The sequence below is a fragment of the Leiobunum rupestre genome, chromosome 4 (genome assembly GCF_980474605.1).
Source record: "Leiobunum rupestre chromosome 4, qqLeiRupe1.1.hap1, whole genome shotgun sequence".
NCBI lineage: Eukaryota > Metazoa > Arthropoda > Arachnida > Opiliones > Sclerosomatidae > Leiobunum > Leiobunum rupestre.
In genome coordinates this window covers 56,155,691-56,176,963 of record NC_143387.1, presented here as the reverse complement: position 1 = coordinate 56,176,963, position 21,273 = coordinate 56,155,691, and the positions used below count along the sequence as shown (strand labels likewise).

The 21,273-nt window shown below is 40.5% G+C and overlaps 1 protein-coding gene across 1 annotated transcript; it reads right to left on the bottom strand.

The window, feature by feature from the left end:
- Window positions 1–219: 219 nt before the first annotated feature.
- LOC149948378 (putative G protein-coupled receptor No18) lies at window positions 220–20,765 on the bottom strand. The gene is made up of 4 exons (XM_090171880.1): window positions 20,284–20,765; window positions 19,817–20,188; window positions 17,044–17,191; window positions 220–1,758 (listed from the first exon to the last, which is right to left on the bottom strand). Exons 1-4 carry the CDS (start codon window positions 20,757–20,759, stop codon window positions 1,171–1,173), a joined length of 1,584 nt encoding a protein of 527 aa, XP_090028006.1. The 5' UTR covers window positions 20,760–20,765; the 3' UTR covers window positions 220–1,170.
- Between the last annotated feature and the right edge of the window lie 508 nt (window positions 20,766–21,273).

Here is a 21,273-nt window from a genome sequence, read left to right as displayed (position 1 = left end):
TATTTACTGTTGTAATTCGGATGCAGTGTCGTCTTTAACTTTACCTTTAATAATTAATTATTAATTTGAGCTACGTATCGATTACGTTGATTCAATTTGTTTGACTTTTGGGATGCATTTTTTAAAATAATAAATTTAAGGCTAGGAACCACGTTATAATAATTATGAACATCTTAAAATAATTAATATTCAATTACTGAACGAAAACATAGCGACTATACTGTCTTTCATTTTAAAGGGACTATCAATTGTTCTCGCCGTATATAGAGGTTTTCCAACTAAAATTGGGAGATATCCTACTGTAGGCTGACAGGCGGAAAGAGTAATTCAACTCTCTAGCTTTGATAGTGTCAGTTTGGCTTCCTAGTATTGGCCACTTCGGCAGTCCCTTTAACAATAATTAATTAATTACTTTTTAACTTTTTTTTAAATGACCATATCAGGTACTTTAGGCGCTGATTTGTTTTTATTAATTTCACTTTTAGAAACTTCAACCCAAAAATTAATCAACATAAAATTCATTCTTTAACTATTATTTTGAACGACATTGTTAGTTAATATACGTAACATTAATTTTAATAGCGTAATTTTTCAAGATTTACATTTGTTTTTCAAAAAATAAAAACACCAAAAAAACCCCGTCGTGTACAGGCGAGAGTGTTTATTGTTTAAAGTGTTTTTGTAGTTTATGGAATGAGCAAAAACTTTTAACTTATTAGTCCTTGATTTTTAATATTAGTTTGTGGAAACGTTTCAATAATGTATGGTCCCATTTATTTTTCAAAGCTTCCGAACTTTGCCAAGTGCATGTACAATTGGTAGAAGGGATTTGAACCGAGCTGTCCTCGAAATTTAGGGTGTCGCGCCAATTTAGTCTTTTTACGTTTTATTAAACCTATAGGGTTTCATTTAATTTGAAAATTACGCACCAAACACACAAACACCTCTAATGTATACTATGCAATATATTGAACATTCTTAAATTGTAAAAAAAAATATAGTAGCGATTTAAGGAATCTCAAAAATAACTTCGCGTATTTTAATTCGAGAACAATTCGGAATCGAATACCCGCTACACTCGATTAAATTTTCTCCGAAACTTCTATAATAACTAACTGACATCACAATTCCGGTCGGCGAGTTCTGCAGAAGACGCGTCTAATCCGCGTATTACCGTCCACCGCAGAGAAGCCTGGCGAAAGCTTTCCGGAAGTCCAAATTGAAGATGGTGTAAATGATGGGATTGAGGGCCGAATTGAGATAGCCCAACCACGTAATGAAGTTGACAATCCGGTCCGAGATGTAGCAGCCCGCGCAGAAAGGGAGGATGATGTACATCAGGAAGAAGGGCAGCCAGCAGACCACGAAGACGCCCATCACGATGCCCAACACGCGCGCCGCCCTCCTCTCCTTGGACAACGATATCTTCTGTTTCTGCTCGACGAACAAGTTGACGTTGAAGTTACTGCGTGGAGGCTTGTTCTTGGCGCTGCCGTTTCGGTCCAGAGCCGCGCTGTTCGCGGTGTTCGGGACCACCACGGCGTTGGCGGGCCCTCCAGGGGGCTCGCAACCCGCGGTCGGCACCTCGGTGGTACTCGCGAAAGAGTTCTCGTCGTCCTGGCCACTGAGAGACAGGCGGTTCGTGGGACTGCTGGAGCCACGCTCGACGCAACTGACGCAAGTTGACGCCTCTTCTTTGCGCGGTTTGCTCTGCTCCGACGGAAGCCGTTGGAGCTTGACCATCTCGCTCTTCACAGCCTGCTTGGAACAATTAAAAGTTAGTTTTTCATTAAATTGTCAAGATGGTAAAGGCGTTAATGTTAGTAGGGCTAGAGTATCGACGTATTTCCCAAGTCTTAGGATGATATATATTTCCATATAAATTCAAAGTACTCGTGTAAATTTTCTTTCGGATGGTTAAGTACCTTTATTCCATAAACCCAATACCATAAATAATGAAATGGAGTGACACCCCGAGTATATTTCGTGACCAGTCGCCCATTATTCGGCTAACTAGAGCAGCTACGTACGATATCTCGGCTATAAAACTTTCGGTTCTTGACGTTCGAGGGCGCTATATCGCGACGTTGAGCTCAGCCCCCACTCCCGCATTCGCTCCCTTCGTAGATCGAGAGCCGAGGCTTAACCGGCAATTTCTGGTACAGCTTCGCGAAGCGCGGACTTGACCCTTCTCCCCGCTCGAGGATAACGTGGCCGCCTAAGCCTCTGCCTGGTTCGAAGGCGATCCCCGCCTTTGAGCCGTTGCAGAGACATTCCTCTCGCGTGAAACTCCGAAATGAGCTTAGAGTGAAATTTGACGCTCGAGTATCGTTACAATTTTTCACGCCCCGAGAATAAGTGTCAGCGCTTTAAGCCCCATTCTCAGCCGGACCCGTACGCGGATGCCATCAAATTGGAGGATAAGTGGCCACCCACCACACTCCCAAAGGTCCCGATCCACCCAATCCAGTTCCGAAACTTTATATACCAGAAAGGCTTCTCTCGTGTACAGGGTGATTCGGTCAAGACCAACCGCCATGTTTCTATATTTCGTAAAACATTTGTGTACGATATCCGAATGACGTTAACTAGATTCTTCGCTATGGTAACGAATTAAAGGGCCACAGGACTCGCCACAGGATCGTTTAAATTTCGGAGGTGGGGTTACATAATCCGGGGCGCCGAGAGCGGGCCCAACCCCGGAAAAATATTAATATCGGGACCCAATACAGCCGTGATTAACAATAATCAGCTAGGCTAATAACCAAGACAAGCGACTTTTAAAGCCATTAATTCAGGTGGCTGGGTTACAATGCGTAGGAGGGTGGTGGCAAGACCATCAAGACACGCGAGCCAACAGCTCCCTACACTAACTATTACCGTTAACCTTAACATGTTTTTATGGAAGAGGAAACTGAAGATCTCGGGGGAAAACCCCTTTAACCAGTGGGAGAGAGAACTTGCAAACTCTACGCAGAAGGAGCTGTTCCGAGTTTTCACCCAGTGCTACAAGCTGGGATCGAACCCGGCTCCTCTCGCTGCGAGGTGAAAGTGCTAACTACTCCGCTACCCCACTATTGGAGATAGCTACGCATTTTAGGGAATAATTATACCTCATTTTTTTTCAAATTAGGCCCCGAGGCTGCACGGGCCCCTGTAATTTTACCGGCTCCCCAATCTCTTGCCGGGCCTGTACATAAAAGCTAGACACTTTGGAAACTTTTTAAAACGGTTTCGAAAGATCAAATTGTAAAATTTCGGTGTCGAATGTATTTATCGTACGCCTATTCACACCGAAAATGTTCAATTTGACCCTTTGAAACCGTTTCAAAAAAGTTCCAAAGTGTCTAGTGTGAACGCGGCAAATGACGCGTTTGGGAAAGTATGACTGAGTCACGTGATGGAAGAGGAGGAGCTACGTGAAATTCAACCAGAATGATTGAGTAAAATTTCATCACTGGATATTATAAACAGTGTCGTAGACCAGGGGGAGTTTCCGTTTCGAAAGCCCCTGCTTGGACGTTGCTTTCACGGTGGTAAATCTTAAGCGCTTCCTGAACCCGCATCTTTTTTTCTTTTTAAATGAACTCAAAACGCAATATGGATATGACCATTTCTCGAATTGGCCATTATCTATTGAGAAACACCTTGTATATCTGAACGGTTCTTCAGCCAGATTTAAGCCCATTTCCTACTTTTGGCCGGTGATAGCGAATAAAGGGGGGGGGGGGAATCATTCTCCGAAAAAAATATATAAGAAGAATCGTATCTTCCTCGGCTTCCATCGGAGCAGTACAGAAAAAGCCTCTTTGATTCGAGCATTATATTTTCTGGGGTTTTTTCCGGCTAGCGGCTTTTCGCCGGTCATCCGTAGAGCGTTGTTACGAGCGACCGTAGGCGCTATGTAGTCGGAGTATATATCTTCCGGGAATTGGCAAACATCAGCCCGATGTTTTATTTGACTACAAGTACCGCGCCGTTAGAGCCGCTTTCCCACCCATCACTGAGATTAGCTTATATGCTAAGAGACATTCGCCGCGAGTTCTAACCGCGGTAGGACAATGTGCTTAGTTTCCCATTTTTTTTCGAATCCGCTCGATGGCGGTTAGATTTGTCGTCTGGGCATAGCTGTACTATTTTCAGGTACTCATCAGATTCCTTTTCCGCCCGGGGCAGAAACAGTAAATTACAGAGTTACCACACGTCAGGGAAAGTCAGGGAATTTAAAAATGAGCCTAATAAGTCGGGGAAGTGTTAGGGAATTTTAAGAATTTGTAAAAATTCCGGGAATTTTCCCTTGGCACTTTTTTAAGGTAATTTTACTCTAGATCTATGACAAATTCTATGATTATCATTTATTTCCTTGAAAGTTTAAATAATTTTTTCAACAGTGCAATAACCTTTTTATCGAAATATAAGTCCATTTAAATTTATTAAGTTCTGATAAAAGTAAAATATCAAAAAATAATTTGGCCTTAAAAAGTCAGGGAAAATCTCTTAAAATGATCAGGGAATTTTAATCTCAAGATTTTGTGGCCACCCTGAATTAACTTATCCCTGAACAGTGAACACTGATGCTGCTATTCTATAACTGTTGAGTAGGCCAAACAATTTTTAGTTTTCTCATTTTATCTCGCTTATCTATAATTTGTAAATAAGTTATTTTATTTTTTATTGCGCCTAATTGTCTCGTACCGCCCGTTATTATTAAGTTAGTTCTTGGCTTCTTGCTTATCGACACGGGTACAACGACCATGTATCCACGCACGTAATAAATTCTATATAATCTTTTACACTGACTCTTGAACTTATTTATCGTATTTTTAACCTCAACTATAACCTAATAAACCAAACCAAAAAAACTTGGTTTAAAATTGGGGAAACCTGCGTTTGGATAGACAAGCCCCTTTTGCTGTACTTCCCAATTAAATTAACTAAGTAATTAATAAATTATTAATTAATTTCTCTTGTAAATATTTGTGTATTATAATATTATGTATTTTAAAATTTTAGTTTTAAATTTTAATCTACTTGGTACCTACGAGACATATGAACTCCTCTCTGTTTTAAAAGGGACCATTGTATTTTTGGAAGGTAATTAAAATATTCATTCATTCATAACTTGGTTTCTCCGCTCCGCTGGACGGGGGGGGGGGCATAAAACAATCAAAAGAGATTCTGGTGCGCTGGGGCCAAAGAAGATTGCACCCAAATAACAACTAGCTTTGAAATATGTTAGTATTTGTAAATAGTTGTATATATGTTGAAATTGTTTATAAATTAACACTTTAATACTCCTGGGAGTTTTACTGTTGAGGACTCATCCCTGATACGAAAAGGGAACTGTATGTACAGAAAGTAAAATAAATATTTATTCCGTTTATTCCCATTCGACCGAAATCCCATTCGACCGAATCACATTCGACCGAAAGAATTTTAAAATGTAGCCCAATTGGCGGGGTGATTTGGTATTTTATTTATAAGGTATGTACTATCGAAGATCCATGTTTAGGTTAGGTTAGGTTAGGTTAGGTTAGGTTAGGTTAGGTTAGAGTTGGTTAAGTTTACTATTTCAGTTTTGGTTACTTTTCTTGACTAGGTGAAGATAAAAATATAATTCATGCTCATTCCATTTTATTTTCCGCTCCATTGCAAACGACTTCAGTAACTAAATTGAAAACATAGCAAAAGCCAATTTATATAGCAGCGTTCGGTCGAATGGGACACATAAAAGCGTTCGGTCGAATGGGACACATAAAAACCGCACGTTTCGGCGGAATTCGGTCGAATGGGACACCTCAAAAACCGCCTTCGGTCGAATGGGATTTCGGTCGAATGGGACTAAAGCATTTATTCAAGCAGCGGCGACCTGCCGATCACGGTATTGATGGGCTCCGCAATATTTCGTGAAAAGTTTATAAAAAAAGGTTTTCTACTGAATAGATGAACAGTTTTATCTTATAATGTAAGTTTAGTTGCGTTTAACGTGTAAGTTTCAAGTTCGTGCTCTATATAGATTGTTTAGAAAAGCGGTAAACGTCTCGTCTCCATTGCTAACTTTGGCCAAGACACGGTACAGTGGCAGTAGATGTCACCAGTGATGAGCATTATAGAAATTTGGTGATAACTCTCACTCCATCTCATTTCCTTTTCTAAAATTTTGAACTCAAATTCATCTCTTCTCACCACCGTTAACTAACTTTTTAGCTCATCTCCTCTCATCGAATTTCGCTAATTAAACTATAACCTCGCGCTCACTCCAGCTAGTTTGGTTGAAAAATCCGATCTCATCTCGCGCTCTTTTCTGTTTATAGAAGTAATAAAATATCTCCTCTCTCTGAAATTCTTACTTTGTGAAACTAGTCTCCTTTTGAAGTTTTGCGCATCTCACTTCCTCTTAAATTCCCATACTGCTCTCACAGGCGTAGAAAAACGGCCATCACTGGCCGGTGGCCACGTTAGATTTACTGCCTTTAACTTCTTTACAACCTTCTAATATTACATTTTTTCGTTAATTGCACGTTTATACTTCGATATTGGCCAAAGTTAACTAATTATTTTCAAGAACGTTATGTTTTTATATTACATTTGTTTTTGTTTTCTTACATCTAAACTCCAACTCGCCTCCTCTCACCACCGTAAACTAAATTTTTAGCTGATCTCCTCTCATCGTATTTCGCTAGTTAAACTAACCTCATTCACACTCCAATTACTTTCTTTGAAAATCCTATTTCCTCTCACTTAATTGCGTAGCTTGGAAACTCATCTCACGCACCTTTCCATTAGAAACTTAGAGCATCTCACCTTGTGACGAATTATTAAGTCAACTTATTTTAATATTATAAGTTGGTATATGTTATGGGGCGAGGCCAACTTGTTTCCCTCCAGCCTGCGGGGAGAATAGACCATTTCGCCAACCTCCATTGTATATATATTTCACGAGGGATCTCGAGGGTCAAACGCTTTGTATATTTTTAGTTATTGTGTATTTAAGAGTTCTGGAATGTCCAAACACTTTCCAACACGTGTTTTATTTTCGAGTGTGGTTTTCCCACGAAATACCAGTGACGCGGTTGCGCCAGGTGGACTGGTGGGTAGCTCGAGGAGCGACCCGAAGAAGGTTATAAATAAGAGTGAAGGACGTAAAAAGGAGTAGTTTTTAGCTCTCAGTGCCAAGCTGGCCCGAGCTCCTCGATAAAAACCTTGCTTGTCACCAAACAAAGTGCGGGAATTGTGAAACTCCCGAATACAACCCGTCTGAATGTTCGCTCACGTTTGCCGCGCGACAGTGACGGTGCCTCGTTCCACCATGCCGTAAGGACGCTCGGACTCCCGGCCACCACCATCAGCTCCTTAAGGAGACCAAGACAAAAGCAGCCTCATCGATGAGATAAGTACTTTTAAATAATCATCCCACTCGCATCAGCCAAGGCTTCGTGCCGCTAAGTGGCGTTAGATAGGTGCAGTGGGTGGTATTGCGTTTAGAAGAAATAAGAACTTTTAATTAGACCGTGACCATAGGGCCGGTATGTTCGGTGGCATAACCCCGATTATTTAGCTCCAGTGCACTGGGTGAAGTAGTTGGTTACGTAACCGTAGGTTAAACGTTGTATAGTTTTAGGCCATACCTTACTCGCTCCTTAGTTCATTGTGTTAGGCATACTATTTTATAGTTTGTACGTTTACTTCATTGTTAGTTCATTAAAACGTTATTAATTATCTAACCCTTCGAGATCCTTATTGCTTAATTTAATCAGTATTTGTCCAGCGTTCTCCCTTGGGTTGGTAGCCTCTTGGTTCGGTTTAGGGGTAGCCGGGGAAATCGCTACAACCTCCTCTCAATTGCTCTCATTGATCTCATCACTGGATGTCACGCCTGCCGCAGTGGTGGTTTTAAACGCGGCTCCCTTCGAAGCACCAGTAACGAGACAAGGGATAACAAGATGTCGCGGACATTTAAGTACACACCATCCCCCGATGTTTTAATATATTTTCAATATTAAATTTAAATTTGAACAATTTTTCAATCATCTTGTACATTAACTTAAAAAACCCAAGAGGAATTTTATCAAACAGAAAATAAGGTAGCGAAACACGAACACCTTAATTCAAATTAATTTTATCAAATAATTAATTTTTCGAGTTACCTGGTTTTGGAAATAAGGTAGCGAAACGCAAACCCCTTAATTTAAATTAATTTTTAGACAAACCGAATTTTTAGAGTTACCTGGTTTTGAAAATTAGGTAGCGAAACACGAACACCTTAATTCAAATTACTTTTATCAAATAATTAATTTTTCGAGTTTTGGAAATAAGGTAGCGAAACGCAAACCCCTTAATTTAAATTAATTTTTAGACAAACCGAATTTTTAGAGTTACCTGGTTTTGAAAATTAGGTAGCGAAACACGAACACCTTAATTCAAATTACTTTTATCAAATAATTAATTTTTCGAGTTACCTGGTTTTGGAAATAAGGTAGCGAAACGCAAACCCCTTAATTTAAATTAATTTTTAGACAAACCGAATTTTTAGAGTTACCTGGTTTTGAAAATAAGGTAGAGAGCGCCTGTATAAATTGGCACGAAATTCAAATATGACAATAGTGCGTACGCGGGTTGTGGGGTCCCGCGAGTTGGCCAGAAATCTCACTTAATTAAAATTTCTTAATGCAACCGAAAACGTAGTTCAGAAATGATCAGTAATAACTAAAAATGTAAGTCTGTCTTAATTTAAAAAAAAGTATGTAGATTTAAAGTCGGATATCGCCAAAAAGCACTAAAAGGGGAAATTACCAACTTGTGGGCCCCGATCAACCAACTTTTGGGCCCCTGATCTCCAAAATTCATGGCGGGCTACCGAGGGCCTGATATTTCCTTTCGATTAAGATATCCCAGGCCCTTCTGAACCTCTTTCGAATAGAGTTATATGGAATACGACGGCATCGGCTACACTGTACATGGGCCCAGTACACACAAATCCTTTAGGATTGTGTGTAACAACCGTTAAGCGTTAAGAGGAGCCATATTATTTATTTTTTAGGCGTCGCTCTAGAACCCCCCTTTTTCTCCCCCTTCTCCAAGACAAGTGCACCATAAAAATGACTAAAGGACGGAATAATAACCATAACACGATCGTCCTATCATTTTAACCAGCTCCAACCACGTGGTAACGGCGAATGTACCAGAAATTTCCGCTCGTATAAGAGACGAGCTGGTCGCCGAGCAACGGGTAACATACGCTGAGTTTAGTACACTCCTTCAAGACACAGCCATAAACTTGGTAGATCGGTGCACGGTGGATAACCGGCAGATAATACAGAAGCGTTGTTTCGACAAAGATGTAAAAAATTGTTATCGAAAGATCAAAAGTCGCTTAGGCTGGATTACCAGAAATAATCGTTATCCCTCGCAAACACACCGTCTCGAAGAAAAACGAGAAGTTCAAGCTCTAGTAGCCAAAAACATTTCCGAAGTAAATACAAGTGTTCTGGAAACTGATGCCAAACAACAAACCAACGACCAAGCAGATACGCTTAGAAGATGAGGAAGGCAACGAAACAACCAGGATCCCGGATTTACAGAAACACAAATATCTGAACAAAACTTGGCGGAATCACACCACTACCTGAGGACAAAGGCAATGATTTACTGGCACCTTTTACCCTGTACGAATTTTCCAAAGTGATAGATAATCCTCAAATGGAAGGGCAACCCGCGAAGACCAGATTCCAAATAAAATGATCCAAGCCATAGAGGTTAATGCTACTCAAGATCTTCAATGAAATCCTTCGAACCAATGACAATGGAATCATGGTCTAAAATAGAACTCAAGTTGATATTCAAAGAAGGTGGAAAAACCCCACCAATCTAGATTTTTATCGGCTAATCGCTTTATCGCAATGCCTCTCTCGGTGGTATATGCCATTATGAAAAGCCACCTCGGGCCATACGTCCACGAATGGCGAGTATCAAAATGGTTTCCGCAGGGCCGGACTTAGAGACCCTGGGCCCATAGGCAGATAAGGAGTCTGGGCCCCCTTTTCACGCGCTGCATTTACTCTTATCCCTGGAACTATTCTGTGCCTGAATTTCCCTGATTCAGCGTAGAAGTCTGAGCTCTACGGTTATACTACTAAATAAAAGCTCTTAACAATCGTCGACTAAATACGCGATAATTATGCAACATTGCGATTTAAGGCTGCGTCCGTAAACTGCGAGGCTGGAATTTTGGTAATTTCAAAACAATCTTCTAGCTAGGAATTTCTCCAATATAAATTACGATTGATATAATAGATTTATGCCTTCGAATACAATAATTTCGGTCACTGGAGGGCCCCTTCCAAGGATGGGCCCCTAGGCCACGGCCTAGGTTGGCCTAGGCGGAAATACGGCGTTGGGTTTCCGACGAGATCGGAGAGGATCTGGAAATATTTACGTTGTATATAATATGTTCGCCACACTGATCGAGATGGGCATTCTTCCCCTATTCGTACGACATCTCGAAGCCATTTATAAAACGACGTCCTATCGATACAACTTTGGAGTTATAACAACGAACTTAATCAATTGGCAGATAGGCCTGAAGCAGGGATGCCTCAATGCGGAGTATGAAATCGCTTATTAAATTAAACTCTTAATACGAGCTCTATTGACATAGTTTCCGCCGCATTATCAGCCGACGATCTACAACGTATTCGTGACACGTGCGGAACTAACTTACGCCATTGAATTTCAGTCCAAACAAGCGCATGCTCGAGTAAACCCAACATATAGTTGGAAAAATGGCGGTTGGTGGAAATTTCCTGACACATAAATCAGAGGTTAAAGGCGAGCTTGACTGGTCGTCGTTCGTAGAACGTGAAGCGAAAGGAAATGAAATAATCTCGGACGTCTAAAACATATGGATAAAGAACGGATTGGCCGACAGATGTTCGATTACAGCCGCTATTCCGGAATAAATTCCACTTGGTCTAGACGGGTAGGATACCTCGATGGACAATATGGTCAGGGGGCTAGCAGAATCTAAGTGGCGTGGAGTTGTCGAAAAGCGGGTTCGGGAAGTGGGAAAAGTGGGTGGCGGAGGTCAAACGTCACGACAGTTTGCTACTTTACTCGATCAAAGCTAAGCCCTCCACCGAATCGAACTACAGCGGTGATCTAGCTAGTCCTCGATGGAGATTGTTCCAAAATATTCGAGTCGGACCCAACAGAAACCATAGAACATACAGGGTGTCCACTAAAAAACCATTTTTTTTTTAATTTCAAATTTCTTTGGAACATTCCTCATGGAGAGGGACATTAACTAGTTTAAAATTTAATGACGTTAAACAATGTCTTCTAGGTCATTCAAAAACTATCTCGAGAACCGTTGGGTTTACGGATTTGATTCCAATTAGAAAATTGTTGCTCGCCATATTATTAGTTTAAATAACTTTGATTTGACCAAATTTGACCAATCAGAAGTCGATAAATTGAAGGTTAATTAATTCAGTGTTTCATAATAAAATAATCTGATTAGTTTCAATCTGACTAAATCAAATAAATACTGAATAGTTTACAACGGTTCGATTATGTCACCGTCGGCCACGATACACGCTTGAACTCGTTTAACGACTGAGTTCAATAGACGCTAGCATAAACTCTATTAATGTCTCATTCAACTTGTTAAAAGGTTCCACGTGCGTCTTGCTATTTTAGTATGAAATGGCTCGAGCGATTTCGCGCGAGCTCCCTAAAATAATAAAAATGCGCGAGACTTTTACGCTAAAATATCAAGGAGCGCGTGGAACTTTTTAACAAGTTGAACAAGACATATTTAATTTATGCTAGCACTTATTATTCTAAAAATTGTTGTCCTAACAACCAATCTTACAGAAATCCGGTTCAATACATGAACCTTCAATTTCTCGGCTTCTGATTGGTCAAATTTGGTAAAATCAAAGCAACAACGTTCAATCGGGAACCAAATCCGTAAACCCAACGGTTCTCGAGATAATTTTTGAATGACCTAGAAGACATGGTTCAAGGTAATTCATTTTACACTAGTTAATGTCCCCCTTCACGAAGAATGGTCCATAGAAATTTCAAATAAAAAAAAACGTTTTCAGTTATTTATCATTTTTCGTTTTTAGTCGATAATTAAAAATAACGGTCAAAAACGCCGCCGATCAGTTTAGTAAAATATTTTCGGCGGCGTAATCGTCGACCATTTTTGGTATGGAGAAACAGGCCAGAAGGCAGGCAAGGCTGCCAGATTTCGATAGACTGAAAACGGCCAACTCTCTCAAAAGTTTTCGTTTTCAAAACGAAAATTTTGCGGCGTAGCTATCGACTAAGACTATTGATATTGTGTCCTAGCTTCGCATCCTAATGGTCCAATTGCAACACTCGAACAAAAGCCTTATTAAAAAGTTGTAGATCGGTCAGGTCACTACCGCCTTAAAAATAACAACAACAAAAATATATAAAAACTGTCTTCGTCGAACCTATGTAAATATGTTAATATTTGACTAAAACTTCAGTTTTTTTTAATTAAATTGTTTCAAAATGTTTTTACAGCTTGTCTCTGTTTGAAAAGGTACCCTATTTGGGGAAAGGAAATATCTATTTTGGAAAATAAATTTTCTTTAAGAACGAGTTCAATGGATATATCGAAAATCAATTTAAGAGCTGTATCATAGTTTTTTATAAACATATTTTTTTAAACTCATGTAAATGTATTTTGGACTTAAGTATGTACCGATATCATTATATCTGACTTACACCATTGTATTCGTATCGAATACACCATTGAGTTGGGAATATTAATCTAGAGGTCCAATCAAAACGTCTGATTTCCGTATTTCGCGAAACAAGTTTTTAAAAAATAAGAATACTGCCGTCTGCTCCCAAATGACGAGAAAACTTTATCATTCTACCCGTGGCGGCGTCTATCTCTCAATAGTTCGTTCAAATAAGACGCGTTTTCCGGCAAACAGATTTTTTTTTAAATAATGGATGGCGCCACGGGTCATATGATAACGTTTTCTCGTCATTTGGGAGCAGACGGCAGTATTCTTATTTTTTAAAAACTTGTTTCGCGAAATACTGAAATCCGACGTCATTTTAGAGGAGACGGCACATTCGTAATTTTCAAAAACTTGTTTCGCGGGGAGCAGATTTGATTGGATCTCTAGATTAATATTCCCAACTCAATGGATTACACTAGTAGCTCACTCGTAATGATCTGTCAATCAAGGTCAAATTAAATTTCACCCGTAAATATATTTCGGGCCTCAAGTCATTTGACTAGCCCATTTATCTCTATAAATCGAACATGCGACCCTATAAAGAAGTTATCAGTCACGATTAGTCCATTTGGGTTAGGTACCCCGCCAGCGGAGTGACGTCATTGAGAAAAAAGAGGGCCGCCATCGAAACGTCACCATTTAGCGGCATCGAGCGGTCGAAAGGCTAACTAAATGCGACGGCATCACGCCGACAGTAAAAGAAACTTTATACGCGAATAGACGTCATACGATCATTGTCACTTCGGGCGGTATTAAGACCTCTTTGAACCCCAGCGTGACCTCCCCCCCCTAGCGGCATGAAATCCCCGCGAGGGACTTCGCTACTTCGAAATAAATGGCGGGATTACAAAGATAAGGGTCGCAATTAGGAGAGTTATGACAATTGGATATAGTTCTTCCGGGTGCCAATTTCCGAAATAAGTGCCTCGCCTCGTAAAAGATATAACCCTTACCCAGACAGCGCTCGGAATGTACCCGGTCATCGCCCTTAGTTCAAACTATTAGGTTACGATGAACTCGGGTCGCTATAGTATGGTCGCGGCTAAACAGCCGAGTAATCCAAAGAATCTACTTCGTGTCCGTCAATTTTGGCAGTGGACGTCCTACGCCGTCCGCTTTAACGCCAACTGCCAAGTTAAGTTGTTAATAATCGGCTTATAAAAAATGGAACCCAAACGTAATCAGCTCCCAAATTTTGAAAACAGTAGCTTCAAAAAGATTACTATCTTCATATTGCAAAAGTACGCGTTGTTTTAACTTCCTATTTGAATCTCGAAGACAATGAATGAAGCTTCACCATCGTCCCTTGGCAGGGCGTAGTAGCGCGGCTAGTCCGGGCTACAACGCTGCCAAAATTGAATGAAACGGAGTGTACTCCGTACCGTCCATTCCGGGTGATATTGGACTGGTCAATAGCCCAATTTCCTGGGCGAGTTTTTTATTTTTGTTTGGCCTACCTTTTCGTTCCTCGATATCGTTAAGCCTCGGAGCGTTCGTTTTATCGCATCGCGCTATTCTTAGTACGTGAAAGTGCGGACGCTAGAGCGGCGCGCTCAATAGCGGAGGAAATCAATCGATGCCGCCCATTAAAAGGATATCGACGATCCCTAGTCATTTATCTTTCCTCCCTCCTCTTGCAACTGCTCCGCTCCCTCGCTAGATGTCTCTCTCACTCGTAAAATTAAGGCCAATTTCGGGGGTGGCGGCCTTTCAAAGTAAATTATATTGTTTTGGTCCGTACGCGCTTTGAAGGGACAGATGGTTATTGTATTGTTTGGGTCTCGTCGACGGTGCTGATTGACTACTTGGAATCCGCGACGCCTCGTCTAATCAAAAACAGAGAGCGATAACGGACGATTATTCGGTTGGTTGTTTATCGCCATTGTACGTTTGATTCGATTTTTATGGAACGCTATCGAATTTCCTTCTCTTTCCGCCGCTCGCCATATCGACATTTTTATCCAGTTTTTAGTTTTACTTCGGGTTTGCCCCTAAAATTACGCTTTTGTTTTGGAAAGTTTTTGGTCGGTTTTGAAAAAGTTTAATTGGAAATATTCTAACTCATTATGATTTAAAATATAATTTGAAATATTACTCATTTTTTAATTGTATTTGTTTTTACTTCGTGAATAAATGTGAAAAAGAATCGGGTTAACTGTGGGAGAAAGCGGTGTTCGTACGGAACCTGGATATCCTGGATAAACTTATTGAGGTTAACGGTAATAGTTAGTGTGGGGAGCTGGTGGCTAGCGTGGCACGCGGGGCTTGCCACCACCCTCCTACGCATTGTAACCCGGCCACCTGAATCGATGGCTTTAAAAGTCGTTTGGTGCCTTGGGTATTAGCCAAGCTGATTATTATTATTATTGTTATTATTACCTGCAGTGCCGGCCCGAGGCAAGTTCTAGGATGGATCCGATTATGGCGCCCCTTTGCGTGCCCCTAATATAAAAATATTAATTATCTTTATTTTTCTTTACCACTGAGGCGCCCCCTGCGAAATTGTTCCGTTCGCCCTATGGTAGGGCCGGCCTTGATAACCTGGATAAGTCAGGGATTTCAAATTTGGTGAAAAAAGTCAGGGATTTAATTAATATCGTTTTACTTCGGAGTTACGCTATATAATAAAATTTATAAAAATTTAAAAAATATCACCTCCGTCCAAACCATTAAAAAAGTAATTAAAAATTGCGTGCTAGAACATTATTGATTATTAGCTATTAATGTTTATTTATCATTTTTTTATATTTGTTAATTTTTATTAAGAAAATTGTTGTTACCAATGTAAATTTTAAATTAATTTTGGAATTTTATAATGTTTGCCATTCTTTGTATATACTAAATTACTAAGTCGCATGATGACTTGGCCCTCGAACACCATTGTAAAAAATGGGTATGGAAATAAATCAAATTGAAAATTGAAATTGAAATTGAAGGTCAGGGATTTCCTTAGTCAACAAACTTTACATCGCAGATAAAATGCGCGCTGCTTGGCACCTTTTCCCGATCGCAGTATGCACTTATAAAATATAATTCAGTTTAAGACAGCGGTTCCCAAAAGGTGTTCCGCGCCATCTTTGTTTATGTCAAGAGTCTTTTAAGATAAGTAAAAAAAATGAGTTGGGGTTCCGCCAGAATTAGGTGGATAGTTTAGGGTTCCAAAAAAATTGGGAACCGCTGGTTTAAGATATTTTAAAAATATTGATTCACTCTGTGAAAACATAAAATGATGAAAATTAGCAGGAATATTACCAAAAAGGTCAGGGATATTGCCAAAAATTAAGGGATAACCTAAATAAGTACGAACCCTGTAGAGTCAAACGGGTTTTTGGATAGCAGTTTGGAGTAGGAATTCTTGAATATTTCTTCATAAGTCGGAGTCATTACTTAATTTTTAAATTTCTGTTTAGTATATTTCAATTATCCGGCTACTATTGCAATTATTAAAGGTATAAAACTAAAAATTAGTTTTTCTCAAAATATTTTTTTGATTGGTCTTTCCCTCTTACCGGCAGATTGGGATTAGGATTAGGAAAGGCCAACATGCCCACGCCCAGGTCTCGCGGCCCCGGGCGAAATGCATGGGCGAAACTGACTCGTGAGTGTAGCGGCCCTCCGGTATATACATCCCTATGGTAAAATTTTTGCGGCCCTGGGCGACCGCCCGGCTCGCCCCCTAAGCACGGCTCTGCCCACGCCTCAAAGTTAAAAAGGAAAGTATAAGCTTAAAGGGAATATAACCTGCAAGGCAATCTTTATGCAAGACCCATTCAATTTTTCAAATTTCCCTGTACAGTGGCGCCAAACATTTCTAAAGCCAAAGGCAAGAGCGGCCAGAGCTGCAAACGTATACCTGAGGTTATATTCCCTTTGAACCTAATTAATAAATAAATTTTGGATGGCGTTCCTCAGGTGGTCCGCGTACTCGATTAGTGTTTACCCACTTTTTTATACTGACTCTCGAGGTTCTAATTTGAAAAAGTTTCTCGTACAACAACGGTGGCACCCGCGAAATGGGGAAAAATTCGCAACATTCTTAACTTAATTAGGGAACTAGTTTAGGCGAAGAAGATGCCTTTTCAAAGCTTTCACCAGCTAAAATTAACCCTCATATTTTATCCTTGTTAGTAAAGTTTTGCGCGCATTCCCTTTCTATTCTAGAGGGAAGAAAACTAACACGCTCTTCCGGTGGCCACCACTTTCCCTTTGATAATAATTAGCCCGGGAAGTTTGGGAGTTATAACTGGCGGAGTACCTGTAGTTTAGCCGTGGCTTTTGTCCGCTGGCGTAGACGTTTCCTCGTGGCCAGAAATATCTTGACGTAGACCACGGTCATTGTGACCAGAGGAATGTAGAAAGAGCCACTCGATGAGTAGATGATGTAGCCCCGTTCTTCCGTTAACCTTTTGGGAAATACGAGAAGGAAATTAAATTGCGTTTGTAGAGAGACGCGTTTTCCCAACGACGGATATTAAAATTACGCCTTTGCACCGTGAAACGTAAGACGCTTTAGACATTGCCTTAGAAATGAATAAATGATGCCGATATATTTTTTTCCCTTCAAAGTCGATTAATGGCGTGGTTTTTAATAACGCTGGAAGAAGGCCAAGGGCCCTCCGCTAATATTGATTTTCGTATTAAACATATGAAAGAAACGCGCTGAAGCGAGCTGTAAAACAAATACCGGAGAGAGTTTGGGGAATTCTTCAAATCACCTTTTCTCAATAGGCCTTTCCATAAATTCGCTACGACTGCGCAACTTGTTCTTGAGATTGCGCGGTCCAACCTATGGACGAATTCATTAGCTTTCTTTAGTGGGGGAGCTGAACAAGCATTGTAGAAGTTAGGCGAAAAAAACGGTAAATTTAATTTATAGAAAGGCCTATTAGAAATACGGAAGAGGAATTTACAATTTTTTTCTCGCCGCCTTCTCGTATAAGAGACCGAACGGTTCGTTAGTTTAATACTTATAGAAAACTCGCTAGCGCCTTTCAATGTGCCCGGATTAAAATTAAATTAAATTAAGAAGCCACGAACTGAAGACTCTAATGAATATTTTATACCGTCGAAGAGAAAAGATCATGACAATTTTCTTTTTTTGTCGGCGCGATGGCCGGAGGCCACTGACTCCTTTTGTCTGCCGAAGGGGTTGCGGGCATAAGTTAATTTTTCACGTGGCTTAAGTGCATCGACTGCTAGTTTTATTTTTCGAAAATAACCCGTTGTTTGCTGACGGAGGCCATTAATTATATCTCAGTTAAAAGAGCGTTTCAGATTGTCAACTAAATTTATAATTTTCGTCACTTTTGCGAAAAGGAGGCCTTAAAGTTAAACTTTTTACCCAGTAGATTGAACTTAGGGTTAATGGAGGTAAGTGTGATCAAAATATTCTTTTTTGGAAGTTTACTTGAAATTACTCCTAAACTAAAAATAGCACCCTCTTAAGAATTGGTACCATTAATATGGCCACTTTATCCTACACAACGACGCAATCAAATTTAATATGAAATAAATAATTATTTAAATATAAATCATTTAATTTAACTCTGTTACTGATCACACTTACCGCCAAAATGCGGGGCAAATGTGATAGGGGGTGGGGTAATTGTGATCACGTGAAATTCTTGACCAATTGCAATGAAATTACATACAGAGGTTAGATATGGTGTCCCAATAAAGCTATATTTTTTTCGTAGCTATTAAATAATATATTTTTAAACTGAAGTACCCAGATGCTTATATAGCTAGCTAAAGCTTAACCTTTCCTTTTTAGTAAGTTTACATCAAGAAAAGTATAAAAAGTTGTCTTATAAACCATAAATTATTTTACCAAAATTTTACATTGATTAACTGATCACACTCCCACACTGCAAATTTAGAAAGAGTTTTTCCAGATTAAATTTTGAAAACCTCAAATTATTAGCAAAAATTCCAGCAGGTAAAAAGTTAAGCAAACTTCAAAATACCAAAATATGAAACCGGTTTGCCAGTTAGGAAAAAAAGTTACAGAACCTTTCTTTTGGGCATAAAATCTCTAAACACAAGAGAAGAGTATAACGTTTTTTCAAATAAAAGTTTTAAAAACGAAATTTAATTTAAATTAATATTAAAAATATACAAAATGTGTATAATTAAGTATAGTTCAATATCCATTCATCAAATATTTTATTATAATAATATTTGGGGAAATAATAAGAGGTGATCACACTTACCCCCGGATCACACTTACCCCCGGATCACACTTACCCCCGGATCACACTTACCCCCGGATTACACTTACCCCCGGATCACACTTACCCCCGGATCACACTTACCCCCGGATCACACTTACCCCCGGATCACACTTACCTACATTGACCATATTGCACTTAAACGCTTTTAAACCCTACCCCATCTCTAATATTAATCTCTTGATATGGGTTAAAAATCGCGATCATGTTACAGCGCGCCAGATTATCGATTAAGCATCTAAGAGTACACGGTAAGAAAATAGCTAGTGTTCATAGTCAAGTCAAGGTCTTTAAGAATGGACGGTAATGCTCGAGGTGGTCAGAAATCTACTACAGCGACACCAAGTTTTTCGAAAGACACTGAAATATGAAATGGTTCACTTTTCTGATTTTACCACGCTTTTTGCTAGAGCAGTGAGTACCTTATTATTGGCAGGAATCCATACCTCTACTTGGAATGCTTATCGCGGCAGATTTTCGTCTCGATGTGGCTGACGGTTTTTTAACAAACAACAACGTGAGAGGGGAGCGCGCGCAAATGGGATTTTTTATCTCGTAGGCGGGACCAAAGCCATCAGAGTGATCATACCATACGTGATAGATACGGCAAGATAAGCATTCCAAGTAGAGGTATGGATTCCTGTTATTGGTCAGTGGCCTGATTGACACCCGAATGGAAATAAATATTATTGGGCATTGAAACATATAAAGCTATTTTTCAAAAAGGTTGTCGCTTTCACTTTAAATTTCGGCGCCTAAAGCTATCTTATATTTAGGTAAATGGAAAGATATACTGACTTGCAAGGCGTGGTAGAGTCGAACGTTTCTGGCCAATCGTTCCAGCCGATGAGGGGAGGAATGGAGATGACGGCGCTGGCCCCCCAGACGCCGGCGATCATCAGCAGGACCCGGTTCAAGGTGCGCTTCTGTCCGTAAGAGATGGGGTCGTGTATGGCCCAGTAACGGTCCAGAGCGATGGCGCACAAGTTGAGGATGGAAGCCGTGCAGCAGAGGACGTCGCAGGTCAGCCACATTTCGCAGGCGTGGAATCCGAAGATCCATCGGCCCATTATCGAGTAGGCCACGTTGAAGGGCATCACGAAGATGGCCACCGTGATGTCGGCAACCGCCAAAGACACCAGAAACATGTTCTGCGCGTTTCGCAACGGCCTTCGGAACGTGAGACAACAACGACTCGCTTTAGTACCGTCGCTCGTCAAAAGGCTATCTTAGAAACGGGCAAGATTAAATTGAAGAAGACTCACTTGTAGGTGAAGACGGAGAGTATGACCAATACGTTTCCGATGACAGTGGCCATCATGATAACTGAGAGGGAGACGGCGGTGCTGATGGCCTCGGGAATGGACATGGCCAACGGGAAGAAGTAGTAGTCGACGATGTCCGTCTCATTGTCTCCCGGGGAGGATCCGTTGGAGAAGGAAGGGAACAGCGGATACGCGTCGTTACTCCGAGCCCAGTCATTGGCACCCCCTCCGCCGCCAATGTCCAGCTGGCTGTAGTTGACCGCCGACGACCGTTCGTCCTGGTAGTCCAGCGGAATGACGACCACTTCTTCGAGACTCATGGCGACGCGCCTCTTCCACTCGGATTCGAGACTAACCCTGAGTAACAGCAGCAGGGAAACGGTCAAGCTCTCGAACTCGCGGAGGCTGTGTCCGGCACGATCCCGGGACAGGGAGGTCCTCGGTGTGGGTGGCGCGAAATGACCCTGGAGACTCATTCGATTCCAGGACACTCTTGATCATAGCTGAATGTCACCTGTCAAAAGAAATTCAATTTAACTTCATTTTATACGCTATATCATTCGTTATTATTTATCGACATTTCGCGACGTTATTAAGTCTACAAAGAAAGTTTCTTAGTAGCCTAAGCCGTGTATAGTAACTTCCTAAAAATTAATTAATTCTTAATTAATTAGCCGAGATTTTAAAGTTTATTAAAACGCGGAAGATATGAATTACCATATTGTTTCTTAATGAATTTCTAAAGCGAATAATACAGCTGACCTTAAACTAACGGGGTTAATTTAAATTTAAATTACTCTGGTAATAAAGCGCTTTATATAATTCCGTACGTAGGAAGACCATTTTTCCAGAAGATAAAAGATATCCCGTTGGGAGATTCCATCCAGATTTGCCCCTTTTAGGCATTCCAAATATTCCAGCAAAAGAGCAAAACGACTCCGATTCTGAGAAGGATTCTATCTTTCAAGGGTAACCGGCGCGTCACCTTTA

What these genes read in the sequence shown, in the direction of transcription:
- LOC149948378 (XM_090171880.1), bottom strand. Translation starts at nt 20,759, where the DNA reads ATGAGTCTCCAGGGTCATTTCGCGCCACCCACACCGAGGACCTCCCTG. An exon ending in GACTCTACCACGCCTTGCAA is followed by an intron (nt 17,192 to 19,816) that starts GTCAGTATATCT and finishes ATTTCCCAAAAG; the next exon opens with GTTAACGGAAGAACGGGGCT. An exon ending in AAGCCACGGCTAAACTACAG is followed by an intron (nt 1,759 to 17,043) that starts GTACTCCGCCAG and finishes TGTTCCAAGCAG; the next exon opens with GCTGTGAAGAGCGAGATGGT.